Source organism: Sesamum indicum, linkage group LG1, assembly GCF_026168435.1.
Source record: "Sesamum indicum cultivar Baizhima isolate 11 linkage group LG1, ASM2616843v1, whole genome shotgun sequence".
Lineage (NCBI taxonomy): Eukaryota > Viridiplantae > Streptophyta > Magnoliopsida > Lamiales > Pedaliaceae > Sesamum > Sesamum indicum.
In genome coordinates, this window is record NC_142657.1 from 23,438,358 (window position 1) to 23,452,791 (window position 14,434).

A 14,434-nucleotide genomic window follows, 5' to 3' on the forward strand; every position below is an offset into this window, starting at 1 on the left:
GGGAGAGCGAACAACAAGGGGGTGTAGCTCATATGGTAGAGCGCTCGCTTCGCATGCGAGAGGCACGGGGTTCGATTCCCCGCACCTCCATTTTTAAATTTGTTCTGATCAACTCACCTCTTCATCACTCGCTCCCATCTTTTCTTTTTTGGTTGACTTGTGTCGGCGGATCTCTTAATTCCTTTAATCAGTATGTATAGAGTTCTCATGCCATTTCCAATTTCTTCACTTATTTTTTCCAATTTGCATCCAATACAATTAACGACCGTAAAAATCGAGATTACCTCATTTAAAATGGAGTGCATCTCTGATCTCTTTCCTTTAAAAGAAGAAAAAGATAAAAGATAAAAGATGGAGCTCACCTCTGCCTTCAGTTTCAACATTTTTGTACTTATTTTCTAATTCATAAGAGATTGAGAATATATAGAAAAGGTATATGATCCAAATTTATCTCCCAAACACCTTTTTATTTTTTTTCTGGGGGTATTTCATTCAAATAACGAGCAATGTTCAATGTACAATGCATTTGCGAATCACATTTAAGTTTTAACTCTTGAACTGGTGTTACTACCCCTCTAAGTTCCAAACTCACATTCAACCATCTAAACTACCTATAACTTGTATTTTCTCTGTATCTTGAACTTGGACAGATCTCCACATCATAGGTTCAGTTTTGCATATTACAAGATATAAAGCATCCACAATACTTCAACTCTGATTGCTATCATATAATAGTTGTGCCAGCGAAAGATGACATTAAAAGCAACTTCGGACAGTCCCATTGAGAAGGTAAAAGATGCACAGTAGCTACATCTACCAAAAATGTCCAGGCATAAACAAGGCAAAAGCTTATATAGCCCAACCTTTTCATTAGTGTACAAAGAATAGCATCACACCAAGAATTAAAGCTCTCGTATAACCGAACCATCCGCCCTATAGGAAAAAAACAGGGGAAGTAAGAAAAAAAGTACATGTGAAGTACAAGAGACATCAAATCTCTACTTGGACCAAGCTACTGAATCAATCTCGGCTTGAGCAGCTCTGTACAACTCCAATCTCTTTGCAAGAGAGACGCGCCGCTGCATAATTGCTGGATCCTCATCCAACAGCTTACCCAACTGTTTGCCCTGTATAGCAACATCAAGAATTGTTTTGGTATTAATTAAGATCCATTTCTTTCTTTTTTGTCTTTATTTCTGTACTCTAACTCCATGCATGGAGAAAAATAAAGGGGATGAAATGATACCTCTTTTTTACCCAAGTCAGTAAAGAAATGGTCAAGCAAGCTGCGCTTTGCCTCACGTACTTGACAGTAGACAATAGACTTTGGAATGGAGTTCCTCAGACTTGCACATACCATGTTGACATAAGACAGGACAGTGGTTCCTGTATGAGACAAATTCAATGATAATTTAGGAGCATAGAAAAATATCTTAAATTACAAAGGCATATAACTCTTATTACTCACCGATTCTCCTAAGATATGAATCATTGTATCTGTCAAAAATTGAATGAGTCGGATTGCCACCCTTCTCGACATCTTGAGGAAGCTTCCGGAAGAAATCTACTGTCAAGTAACTACATTCCATTTCTACAAGCTGTAGAGTTGCTTTCTTGCTTTCTTCCTTCATCCTATCTAATGACTCAACAGCAGCATTACCAACCTCCACTCTGAGTGAGGGGTACTGCTTGAGCTCCTGCAAGCAACAGAGACAAGTACCAATTAGTCTGTGACCATAATTATACCCAGAAGCTGTACTATTATACTAATTTCCTCCTTCCACTCAAGTTATCCACATTTGTCATTCATTTAGAAATGAGAGGAGAAGGAAGAATGTCGGGAAATAGGGACCCTCTAGCAATGCAAATGATAGATAGATCCAAGAGCAAACTAAACAAACTTTTCACCGCAACAGAAGTAGATTAAAATGTAAACAAACTCAAAATGCCCGAGGCTTGTCCTGTCCAAAGCACTTATTGTGTTTGTTTATATAGTAAGTAATCATTAACATACACAGAATGTAGTTAGAGACTTACCACTGTCTCACTAATTGACTTATGAACTAGTTCCTTCAGAATTGCATGAACCTGAAAAAACAAAAGATCAAAAGATTCATAAGCTTACTATGCACCCAACTTGGTCTAAAATAAATGTTGTGATGAATAGTAGAGCTCAGAAGAATTGGCTCAACTTTATAATGCCATGAGAACATTAGACCACAACCTAGGTAAAAAACAACCATAATTCAAGAGCATACCGCATCAACAGCTGCTTCAGCAGGACCTTTAATAGTAATCAAGGCAGTTTCGATGAGACGACGATAACCCTGTTCGGGTGCTATCAGATGAGGCTGATATCCATCAGCTTCAGTAATTAATTTCCGTACATTTTCCATTGCAAGATGCTTGTCAAACTGCAAGCGCTTCAATGCAGCAGGCAGTTGGTTATCAAAGACATTGTATACTTTATCACCACCTGGTCGACTGCAAATCATGTCACAAAAAGTAACAAGAATAAACCAAATTACAATATGAAACAGTACTGCATGCTGCAAATGCAGCATGAAGAAATCACAAAATCACAGATACATACACTCCATCAAGATGCTCTTTGAATATTCCATCAAATATACGGCAGATTTCCATGATCATATACAACTTTCCCTGCATCAATAATCACCTTTGTTAAAGAAGCAGGTGATTTAAGCAGCATCACCAGCTTAAAAAGGTGTATGCTTAAAAGTAAACAAGGTACCCTCAGTCCACAAAGATCAGATAGAGTACATAAGAACGTTTGCAGAGAAAAGAAGCAAGCAAGTCAACTGGGTAAGATATAGAGGACTGGTGTACCAACTCATACATCAACAGGCCACAAACAAGAGTTATGAAAAGGTAATCATCAGGCAAGACAAAAAAGCTTACTCCAGCATCAGTTGCAATGGGCTTTCCCAGACGACTCAACTCCGATTCCAGCTCAATAATAGTTTTATTGATTAGAGACTGAAGGCCTGGAATTCGTGATTTGATAACAGCTTCCAAATGCTAGAAAATGAACAGCAAGAATTAAAACATAAAATAGTAACAGCAATCATCCAACTTCATTTTTATAACAATAATAACAAAAGTACTCAACAAGGAGAAAGATAACGCAATTCACAAAGAAAAAGTAGTAACATCTGGAGAGATATTGCTCACTTTGGATAGGACTTTCCCAAGATGCTCAGAACCCATCCTGTGAGCAAGATGTTTATATTCTGGCGTTTGAGCAAAATATTCTCGCTCTCTACGCCTAGCAGCAATCATGTCGACGTTTTTGTTAATGTCTTGTTGAGAGCGATTAACAACGCCTATCCATGGGAACTGCAGCTTATATGCTTTTCCTTCCAATATCTAAGAATTCAAATAGACAATAGTCAGAATGAATATTCATTCATCCTTCTAGAACATCAACCCAAATTTGAACATCATAAAAAGCTCAATAATGTAGTAGAAGAATAACAATCTACGCATGTCACTTACATCAACCGCATCAGTACCCTTGTCCATAAGATCAATCTTCGTTAGAACTCCAAATGTTCTTTCTCCTGAAATAAGATTAGGTGAATGTCAGAGACAGTACAGCATATAAAAGAAACATCAATTATGTGGAACGATGATGATGGTAACACTCTAAACGGCATGATTACTCAAATTAATCCTGATGGCAAGCCACGACCACATGCAAGTAGAGGTGGAAATTGGACCCGAACCCGGCAGAACCCGCCCCATTTGGGTCCAAAAAAATTGAAGGCGGGTGGCGGGTCCAGTATAATAATTTAACATATATATATATATATACATATATTTTTTGTTTCACTTTATCTTAGTAGAATAAACACTAACAAAATATTATATTATTTTATTTGTTAATTGTTATGTACTTGTTCAACAATTAATGAATTGAACAATTGGGCCCCCACAATACTTTACAAGGAGGAAAATGAAAACATTGTTAGTAATGCCTAATTGCTATGAATTGTTTAGATTGTTTTGTTATGAATTATTTCATTTGTACTTGAGAAGAATTTGTTTTTTGGACTTGTATTTGAGTTCGGCCATGAATAATTTCATTTGTAATTGATGTGTTAAATTTTCATTTTATATATATTTGTAGAACAAATGAAAAAAATAAAAATAATCAAGTCTACTGGGTTAGATCCGGCCTAGTAAGTTTTGAACCGAAGCGGAGCGGGGCGAGCCTTGAGAATACACACATACAAGAGTACAAGTATCAATATGCCATACCTTTTGGGTCTACTTCACGAGAAATCTTAATTGCATCTGATGTTGCAAGATCTTGGTTGGCAGGAGAAATTGCCAAAATAATACAGTTTGGCTGGAAACAAACATCAACACACAAATATATCAACACATTCACCCTAAAAATAGAACTGCAAAACTAATCATAACCTGAATATAACTCTGACCAGAAGAAGTGAAGATGAACTCTATATTTCTATAACAAATCGAGGAAATTTTTATAGTGTTTATGAAAAAATTGAATCACGTGGCTGAAACACTCTAACTGGTAAATCCTATGACCAACCGAGACCGAGATCATTAGGATACCTTCTCAATATAAGACCGCACCATGTTCTCGATGTCCATAACAATGCTTTCTGGCTGACCCTCTATGGTAAATCCATTGACAACTCAATTAGGTTCCTCGAAGAACATTATGACAGAACTGATAATAGCTTGAGAAATTAAACAAATAATTACCGAGGACGATGACTTACCTACAGCCACTTTTGTAAGTCCAGGAAGATCGATCAACGTTAAATTCACAACTGCATTCATAAGAAGCATGCAAATTACTTGATGCTTCTAAATATTAAAAGATAGTTTCATCCAGTCAAATTCATTTATATAGGGTACAATGGACCAGAAGTAAACTGACACCAGAAGATAAGGACATATAATTATGAATGCATAGCTTCATGAGCAAAGAACTAATAACATATACAAGTCCATAAGCAGAAAGTGATCTCTCCTTGCCACCAAAAAAGAAATAGGGCAACAAATATCAAAAGCCCAGTAGAGACAAAACTCTAAATAACAAAACCATCACAGGAGAATTAGGATCACAAAACCAGCTAAGAAATTAAAAGTTTCTTGCATAATTATTCTTCTTATTGCATTCACTTCCAATCACATGCAACAGCATCTGATCATCCACATTCCTCAACTGTTATTCCTTTCACTTTTTGCACTTCGTATATCCTATATAATCATCAACATCAGGCCAAAACCATTTCATATTCCAAATCAATTTTAAAAAGTGTTAAAGACTCTTCCCAGAACTGATTAACTGCAATACCATGCAAAGATCAACCAGGATAATATATCAAAGCCGTACAGTTCTATTATAAAAAATTGGTCAAGATCCCATCTTCACTCACCATTGGGTGAATAAATGCTAAGATAAATTGGAACAGCAGAAATTTGTTTAGATCGCCCAGTCTCTCTATCAGTTTCATCAGCGATCTCCTTTCTCACGGCAGCTGCACAAAATATAACAAAGAATTTTAGTGTTTTAAAACTTCAAAGGAAAAAAGGAAAAAACATGTGAACTATTCACTGTTTGAAACACATGCAAGAATTGGGCAACAAATTCTAGAATGCAAGGATTAGCACGAAACTAACAACCAACCACTATAATCCACGAGAGGAAGTATTTTAGAATAATCAAAGATAAGTATCAGCTAAGACCTCACAGCATGACAAAAATCTGAGTTCCAGATGGATTAATTGACAGAAAAACTTACCAAAATCAGTGAACCTCTTCCTTGGAAGATGTCCAAATTCTGCATATTCTCTACCTTCTTCAATTCGATGAAGCTGCAGGACAAGTGGACGCCGAGTGACAATACCTGAGTATTACACATAAAATTAGTTGTAATATATTTTGCTTCCCAGATATAAAAAGGTTAGGTGATTTCAGGTTATATCATTATAAAAGCAAAAATCAGTCCTTACCAGATCCACGAGGTAAAAAGTCCTTTCCAACAATACTTTCAAGTACCGAAGATTTTCCAGAACTCTACAAAGAACAAACAACAAACTGAAATTGTTAATCATTAATTGAAGAGAGGTTCCAAAGCAACATGCATGTCATAGAAAAAGATGCACTGTTATCACAGCAATAACACAAGAACATCAGAAAAACAGGTAATGAATACACAGAACTCATAAGCTGTAGGTGCGAAACAGCGCTAACCACATCATTAATCCAAAACAATATATCTACTTATTTATTTGTTTTTGCACATCAAATCAACTAAAGCACTAACATCCATTTATTGGCATAATAGACAACCTTCTGAATAGAACTTTTCTATGAAGCGCATGTTTAAGACAAAGTTTGTCTGTGACGTAAAAATTCATGATTTTCAGTTTTATCAGCCTAAGTAAAGCAATATACAGAAGTATCAGCAAAATCACCGAACAATTAATTAAAAATATAAGTACTGATAGAAACCAAAGCCTACCGCAGCTAATTCCAGTAATATTAGGTCAGAACAACAAAAAAGCAGCCGTACGAGTACAGGCATATAGCACAGATCAGTATAGAAACAAAACAAATAAAAGAGATGTTCAGAGAATAAATCTAAAATAAAAATAAAAAAAAGTACAAATGAAAAACATTTCGAAGCAGATCTAATCTCCAATTCACATAAAAGCACATGAAACTACCGATTAAACAAAAATCGACGACGATCTACAGAGAAAACGAGTAAAACAATTAAAATACCAAAGTTCACAGCTCACTCAGATCAGCATCGCCGTAACTAATTATTAAGAAAAAAACATAATTAAAAAAGACGTAAAAGTAAAAAAAAAAACAAACAGACCTGACCACCGACGACGGCAATAGATGGCAAGGCGTCCCAGAGAGTGGGCAACGCGGTTTCTTCTCCGTGATCGCCAAGCGCCGTGCACGCTCTCTGCAGTCGGTTTACTAAGGATATCAGGTTCTCCATATCTCTAAGTCAGCTCCGATTTGACTCGGCAACCACCACAGTCCACCGCGGACTAGAATTTCCGTTTACACGAAATAGGAAGAGGAATCAGTCACGAGCTAACGTTCGATCCCAAAAATTTGTAGAGAGAGAAAGACCAGTGTAAGAAATTGAATTTGAAAACGAGTGAATTTCGGGGAATAAACGACGTCGGTGGGTGGGGTGGGTGCGTGACGGTGCACTGATGTGGGATTCTGGCCTTTGATTTGTTCGTTTGCTTTTCAAATTTCAAAAAACTTATCAGGGTGTGCCGTTCTTGTAGCCTGCAGGGCTTAGATGGGCCAACATATGGGCCTCTATTGGGCCAAAATGGGCTAAGGGCTATTTCATGATTTTAAAAGGGAGTCTGAATTTCTTTAGTTTGCCGTCAAAAGCGTGTTGTACCAAGAACTAAAGTCGGATATGTGTAAGGAAGTGGTCAGTCGTCGACTCAGCTGTCAAAAAGTGCAGTTCAACCACCGTCTTCCGCCACAAAACTCAACCAGCGATACGATTGAAGAGTAAGCTTATTTCTGGATATTTCTTTCAAATTAATTATTGTGTTATATGTACTCCCATGTAAACTTTAATTTGTTGGTGATATACTGTAGTATTAACTCCGAAGTTCATGATTATGGTATTTGTCTGCCCCACTTCTCTTTTTCTCGGTTCTTGCTTTAATCCAAAGACGATAAGTGAAATGCAAGAGAAGAAAATAGAAAAAGAAGCAAAATTATTGATCATCACTGTTCTTTCTGAGGGTTAAATCTCAGCTGAAATGATAATTTTTGGATTGTAGGGGTGTTGCAATAGCTTCTAGCCTTCTACTTTTTGAGGTGTAAGTATGTTACAAGAAAATTGTAAGTTGAGCAATAGTCAAAGTCAGGACTATTTGAAAACTGGAGTTAAAAGTGAAAATAAAAATTGAAGTTGGATTGTCTGCAAAAACAACATAATATTTTTACAATTTTACCAATAGGCCACAAGTTGGAGAGTTGCATATACCTTTTGATATAAATCAATTTAATTTAAGTAGTTCAAAAGTAGAAGCCGAAACAAAAACACTTTTTTCAGCTTATCTTGAGGAATAAAAATTAAGCTGATAAGTGCTTATTTTCAGCATTTGCAAACACCTAAAGCTTCCGTTAATATAAGGAATTGCATCCTGAAAAAATTTGAGTATTTTTATCTGATGTCAAGGTCACATTTGCCTTTATAATTATTTAGTATATAATTTGTGTATATTTCAAACTGCCAGATTCAATATATTGTCATATTCATGCAAGAGGTTTCAAAATCTGGTGAAGTATTATTTCAAGGCTGAAGAACCGTTGTATCTTGCATCATACTCATGTAGTGTGTATCCTTATGTCACTTCAATTGTGATGGCAAAAAATGAAGGCTCCAAGAATCTGGTGAAAGTTATGTGTAAGTTGGAGTAAGTGATGGATGGTGCCATATGTTGCAAATTTGCAATGCCGTCTTTAACCCTTTTTAAGGGCATGGATAGGATTTAATGCAGATATACAAAACTATTCTCTAGATGGCACATTTTAATTCCATTTATGATTTGTTTCTTAATTTTTTGGAAAATGATTTACTTGAGTCCTGTTGGAATTGATGTGCCTTCTCTCTAGTAGTTAAAAAAATCTCAGTTCAATTTAAACTTTTGTGCAGTTTGTAAGTTCTGTCTATACTTCAAGAGGGTAGCAGACGTAAAAGACAAACAAGCTAAACCATTCAAGAAATCCAGTTTTATTGTTTCTTATAGCATTGATGGGGGCCAAAACCTCAAAGAAGAATAGACAAGTACCTGGATTCGAGGATCCAGCAATACTAGCTTCCGAAACACCTTGTAAGTTTGTGATTTGTCATGTGGGTTAATTCATCCCATTTCACCTACAGTTCTGAATTGACTATGCATGCCAAATTGCTAAATTTGATTAACTTTGTGATTCCAGTCACTGTGAGTGAAGTGGAGGCTTTGCATGAACTATACAGGAAGCTAAGCAGTTCAATTGTTGATGATGGCCTTATTCAGAAGGTAATCTATAGCCTTAAAAAATTCATTGTAGTCACTGTTCTGTTTATTGTCATTGCATCTGTTTCTCTTTCTTTTCATCCTGATTGTTTATTTCATCCAAATGGGCCTATTGAGGTGGCTGAGTTGTTATCATTTCTGAATGAACAGGAAGAACTTGCATTTGCACTATTCAGGAGTACCAACAGGCAGAACCTTTTTGCAGATAGGGTATTAATTCATGCTCTTACCTCTCCTTTCTATTTTCAAGATTTCATTTTTGTCAGCATAATAGTTCAGGAAAAAAGTATTTTTGAAATATCTATATTTTTTTATGTTACAGTGAGAAGTCCAAAACAAACACTTCTAGGTTCACATTAAGTTGCATCCTCAAATGCACATGTTGCCAAAACATAGTCAAAATATTGTACTTTCTTGACTTTACTTCCAAAAATAATCACTTTTTAAATGATAACTGCAAAATTCTTCTCTTCTTCAGATATTTGATCTATTCGATGTCAAGCGGAATGGGCACATTGATTTTGGAGAATTTGTGAGAACATTGAGCATCTTTCACCCGAGAACTCCTGAAGCTGAAAAAGTTCAATGTAAGACCTGATTTTTTTTTCAAATGCGAAATTGTTGCCAAAATGAGACGTGAATTTATTTTGTGGAGTATTTATCTATGCTGGAGTATTGTGTGATGAAATACAGGAAATATCATGCAGGTGCATTCAAGCTTTACGACTTGAGGCGTACTGGGCACATAGAGCGTGAAGAGGCAAGTCCTTAACTTAGCATCTTAGCATGAACTTGGAGATACAATGAACGCAACGTGTGAAAAGGAATTAACTCATTATTTTTATTATCATGTTTAGAACTGATTACATTGTCCGAAGTGGTGAAAGAAAAGGTTTCTAACCTATCATAGTTTTGAACTCACTTTCCCTCATGCTTTATCTCTAATCATTTTTGGTCGTTCGCACCTAGAAACTGTAAGTGAGCCAAGGTAATGAATCAGCAAGTTGAGTTGACACTGCCATTTATGTGCATCTTGATATGTCGATCAACAGTTAAAGGAGATGGTATCAGCTCTTCTCCATGAATCTGATTTGAGTCTATCCAATGATATAATAGAAACCATAGTCGATAAGGTGAGGACGTTTCTCTTGGTGTGGTTTGCTACAGACTTTACGACTTAATACGACATAGTTCTCATACATATGAATCCTTTGTTTAGACATTCAGAGAAGCCGACATAAATGGTGATGGCAAGATTGATCAACAAGAGTGGAAAGAATATGCAGCCAAGAACCCAGCATTGTTGAGAAACATGACTCTTCCATATCTAATGTAGGCCTCGTGTAATCTTAGTCATCAAAGTTTGGTTGCTTAGCGTTAAGTCCATATATTCGTCTAATGCTTGGAATTTACAATACTTGCTTGACCTGCTTTTTCCAGGGATATAACTCTAGCGTTCCCCAGCTTCGTGATGCACACAGAAGCAGAAGATTCTAAACTGGCAGGATAAATATATCCCCCATCAACTACAACCATTTTTCATGCAAATGCAAGGCGTTCCATCATTAAGTAAAGCAGGGACAGTCTGATGCAAGTTGACATGGAAAGCTGGTGATTCTGGGCGCTTTGGGAACAAGATTTGGTTTCTTTCTTTTAACTGTACAGAAGCAAGCTTTGAGCTGTACACGTTTCACTGTTCTGGGGCTGAAAGAGCCCAAATACACAGCTAATAGTTTCTTTGTATTCATCGAAATTGCGTTTCAAAATCTTGGCGTCCCGCTGATCATGTGGAAATTTCTTTTATGTGGGCAAAGTTCTTACGTTTTACCTAATTATCATAGTGATGATGATTTCAGATTGAAACATCCAAAGTAGTTTTCATATGGCTGGCATTTAGCAGCAGCAAGGTTGTCATAAATGAGAAAAAACACTGTCCATCCATCCAAAAGTCAAGTCTAACAAATGCATTCAGAAGAGTCATCGCATTGTTGGGGTGGGGAAGCGAAGCTGCATACCAACTTCCAAGCGCTAGGAAACACACAAGGAATGTGATTTCAAACTTCAAAGGAGACTTTTGAACGTTACAACTCTGCAAATAGCTTCTCGCCACTGACTGAATATTCCGTCGCGAAAAGGAAACGGACAGTTTTTCTTCTCTTGGACACCAAGAATTGGAGACCAACTGTATTCTCAATCAGTTTTTTTAAGTTTATGCATATTACTAATTATTATGTGTAAAACTAATTATGTAATTAGTGTTTTTAATCCGCGGGATCATATTATTGTTAGTTGCATTTTCTCCGTATTTTGACTGTATTGATAATTGGTCCGAATTGTATTAGTATCTGCGTATTATTGGTCTATTTTTCTGGTGTTGTATTTAATTATACTATTTCGAGTTTAAGAGGGGAAATTCTGTAACGGCGTTAGGAATGAACATTCCCCGTCAAGAAGTCGTTTTTCAACGCCCCAGACAAAACGCCGACGGCTAAACCGCGTTGTTTTTCTTTTCCTCCAACCAAAATCCCAACTTTTCTCTATCTGCAGACGCCAGACAGAAAAGAATCCCTCATTTCTCCTCTGCCTTTTTCTCTGTATTCCCCGCGAAGCCCCTGATATCCGTTCAGTTTCTCGCCAATTTTTACCCCTCCTCTCCCGTCAACTCTACTGGGAGCACCGATTTTCGTTGGTTCTTGCTCTCCGTTAAGAACCCATTTCTTCAGCTCAGCTGCTTGCCCCTGTTCAATAATTTCGGAGGCTGCGTTTAGTTGAATCCCTCAAAGATCGAGTCTTGATAAGTTTGTGTTCTGTTCCTTTTATTTATTTATTTATTTTGCTTTCGGGTTGTTTTGTAACTGGATTGTCAATGGGCAATCACGACTTCTTGTAGGGTTTGTTGGGGGGTTTAGTTTTAGTCCTGTACAGTTTGGTATAGGCTTTGTATTGACAATGAACATCATGTATATAAAGATTTGGTGATTACTTGTTTTTTAGGGGTTTGAAATTTAGTCTTTCTAGGCTTTTTGGATTTGAGTTAAGGGGGAAATAGAAATGGCTTCTGCTGGTTTGGTTTCGATTATCCCAGTTCGTGAGGAGAGTATGACCTTTTTGCCTCCTCAATCGCCTGAACATAGTCAAGAATCCATTATGATCTATGTGGCTATGTCGGGTTCAAGGGTCCCAATGCGGGTTCTGGATTCAGATTCAATTGAATCAGTCAAGCTTCGAATTCAGACCTGTAAAGGAATTTTTGCTAGGAATCAGAAATTGGTGTGTGGAGGTAGGGAATTGGCACGAAGCAATTCCCTTGTGCGTGACTACGGTGTGGGCAATGGAAATGTTCTGCATTTGGTCCTTCGTCTCTCAGATCTTCAGGTTATTAATGTGAAAACATGTTGTGGGAAAGAGTTTACTTTTAATGTGGAGAGGAGTAGGGATGTTGGTTATGTCAAACGTCAAATAGCAAAGAAGAGAAATTTGGAGCGTATTGAGGATCAGGAGGTGTTGCTTAATGGGAAGCCAATTGAGGATCAGAGGCTGATAAATGATCTCTCTAAGAACGGTAATGATGCTGTAATTCATTTATTTGTTAGAAAGACTGCTAAAATTAGGGCTGCACCAGTGGGAAAGAACTTTGAGTTGTCCATCATTGCACCACAGCAGAATGACATAAGAGAGAATGATGCTGAAAGGGAAAGTGGGTGTGGGGGTGATTTGAAGTGTGAGAACAATCTTTATGTGCCGAGGAAGCCTAGGGAGACATTACTGGAGCCTGTAATTGTTAACCCAAAGATTAAATTGCCTCCAGAGATCTGTGATTTGATTAATTCTACTCTCAGCGGATTGGATCATGGGAATTATCCAATTAGGTCTACAGAGGGTACTGGAGGTGCATATTTTATGCTGGACTCAACAGGGACTAAATATTTATCTGTTTTTAAGCCAGTAGATGAGGAGCCTATGGCTGTGAATAACCCCCGAGGGCTACCCTTGTCAAAGGATGGAGAAGGGTTGAAGAAGGGAACCAGAGTTGGAGAAGGTGCACTCAGGGAGTGTGCTGTCTATTTACTGGATCACCCAAAGAATGGCCGACGCTCGTTCTCTGATGAGATTAGGGGCTTTGCTGGGGTTCCTCCAAGTGTTTATGTTAGGTGCCTTCATGGAGGTTTTAATCATCCAGAAGGTATTTCTGTCAAAACTGGGTCCTTGCAAATGTTTATGGAGAATACTGGAAGTTGTGAAGATATGGGCCCTAGCGCCTTTCCTGTTCAGGAGGTGCACAAGATCGCCGTGTTGGATATGAGGATGGCCAATGCAGATAGGCACGCTGGGAATATATTAGTTAGTAAAGGTGAAGACGGCCAGACTGTGCTTATCCCGATTGATCACGGCTATTGCTTGCCGTATAGTGTAAGTCCTTTTCTTTTCAATTTTTGGTTCTCAATTCTTATTACCAGCTTGGCTTGTTGGCATAAAGCATATAATCATCTAAATTGTATGATGCTTATGTTGTGGCACTGGAGCACTACAACAACCTTCAATTATCTCTTTAAACTTGAGATCTATATTTCATGCATTTTAACTGTTGTTATGATTCTTGAAGCAGGAGGAATTAATGATGCATGCAACAGTTAGTTTTGCAACTTTTGGCATTCTTTTATTCAGTGAAGATTGATTTTTATTCCTTCCAGATATGCAAATCTTTCTATTTTGTCCAAGCTGTCTCATTTTGCATCCTTTTATTTCCTTTATCCTTGTAGTTCGAAGATTGCACATTTGACTGGCTTTACTGGCCTCAAGCTCGCCAGCCTTTCAGCCCTGAAACCATCGAATACATAAGGTCAATGGATGCAGAAGAAGACATCGCCTTGCTCAAGTTCTATGGATGGGAGCTACCCCTTGAATGTGCCCGTGTGCTGCTTATCTCCACTATGCTTCTGAAGAAAGGTGCGGAGAAGGGGCTGACCCCATTTGCAATAGGCAACATGATGTGCAGAGAAACAGTGAGGAAACAATCTGTCATTGAGGAGATCATGCAAGAAGCTGAGGATTCTGTACTCCCCGGCTCAAGTGAAGCTGCATTCCTCGAGTCCGTCTCCAGCATCATGGATCGTCGTCTTGAGGAGATCAGCTAACCCAGGTCTCCTCAAGATTCCGTACATAAGCGTGTATATGCACATATTACTCGGTTGTGAATGTCTTTGGTGTTACATTCTTCAATCCTCTAGCATAAATTTCCACCTGATTATTCGTTTTAATTTCGTTCAGCATTAACTGGATAATGCCTCTTGGAGCTTTGGGTAGTTCGGTTCTCCACATTGTGTTCTGTTCCTTTGTAGTGGAGGAGATTCAT

At 37.6% G+C, this 14,434-nt stretch overlaps 3 protein-coding genes and 1 non-coding gene across 4 annotated transcripts; 3 read left to right on the top strand and 1 right to left on the bottom strand.

The window, feature by feature from the left end:
- The first annotated feature begins 17 nt into the window (after positions 1 to 17).
- Positions 18 to 90, top strand: TRNAA-CGC (transfer RNA alanine (anticodon CGC)). Its single transcript has one exon. It is a non-coding gene; the product is annotated as a tRNA-Ala (tRNA).
- Positions 91 to 704: 614 nt separating this feature from the next.
- LOC105173674 (dynamin-related protein 5A) lies at positions 705 to 7,282 on the bottom strand. The gene is made up of 16 exons (XM_088880596.1): positions 6,894 to 7,282; positions 6,019 to 6,082; positions 5,808 to 5,912; positions 5,442 to 5,543; positions 4,779 to 4,829; positions 4,609 to 4,670; positions 4,285 to 4,375; positions 3,520 to 3,584; positions 3,196 to 3,390; positions 2,923 to 3,042; positions 2,594 to 2,664; positions 2,259 to 2,484; positions 2,038 to 2,088; positions 1,469 to 1,697; positions 1,247 to 1,386; positions 705 to 1,127 (listed from the first exon to the last, which is right to left on the bottom strand). The coding sequence occupies exons 1-16, from the start codon at positions 7,020 to 7,022 to the stop codon at positions 999 to 1,001; spliced, it is 1,830 nt and encodes a 609-aa protein (XP_088736722.1). The 5' UTR covers positions 7,023 to 7,282; the 3' UTR covers positions 705 to 998.
- A 123-nt stretch (positions 7,283 to 7,405) lies between these two features.
- LOC105173684 (calcineurin B-like protein 7) lies at positions 7,406 to 10,847 on the top strand. The gene is made up of 9 exons (XM_011095535.3): positions 7,406 to 7,561; positions 8,718 to 8,895; positions 9,002 to 9,084; positions 9,232 to 9,291; positions 9,560 to 9,668; positions 9,789 to 9,841; positions 10,134 to 10,214; positions 10,301 to 10,413; positions 10,522 to 10,847. Exons 2-9 carry the CDS (start codon positions 8,817 to 8,819, stop codon positions 10,589 to 10,591), a joined length of 648 nt encoding a protein of 215 aa, XP_011093837.1. The 5' UTR covers positions 7,406 to 7,561; positions 8,718 to 8,816; the 3' UTR covers positions 10,592 to 10,847.
- Positions 10,848 to 11,581: 734 nt separating this feature from the next.
- On the top strand, positions 11,582 to 14,339 carry LOC105173696 (phosphatidylinositol 4-kinase gamma 4-like). Its single transcript, XM_088880598.1, has 2 exons — positions 11,582 to 13,491; positions 13,842 to 14,339. Exons 1-2 carry the CDS (start codon positions 12,133 to 12,135, stop codon positions 14,214 to 14,216), a joined length of 1,734 nt encoding a protein of 577 aa, XP_088736724.1. The 5' UTR covers positions 11,582 to 12,132; the 3' UTR covers positions 14,217 to 14,339.
- The last annotated feature ends 95 nt before the right edge of the window (positions 14,340 to 14,434 follow it).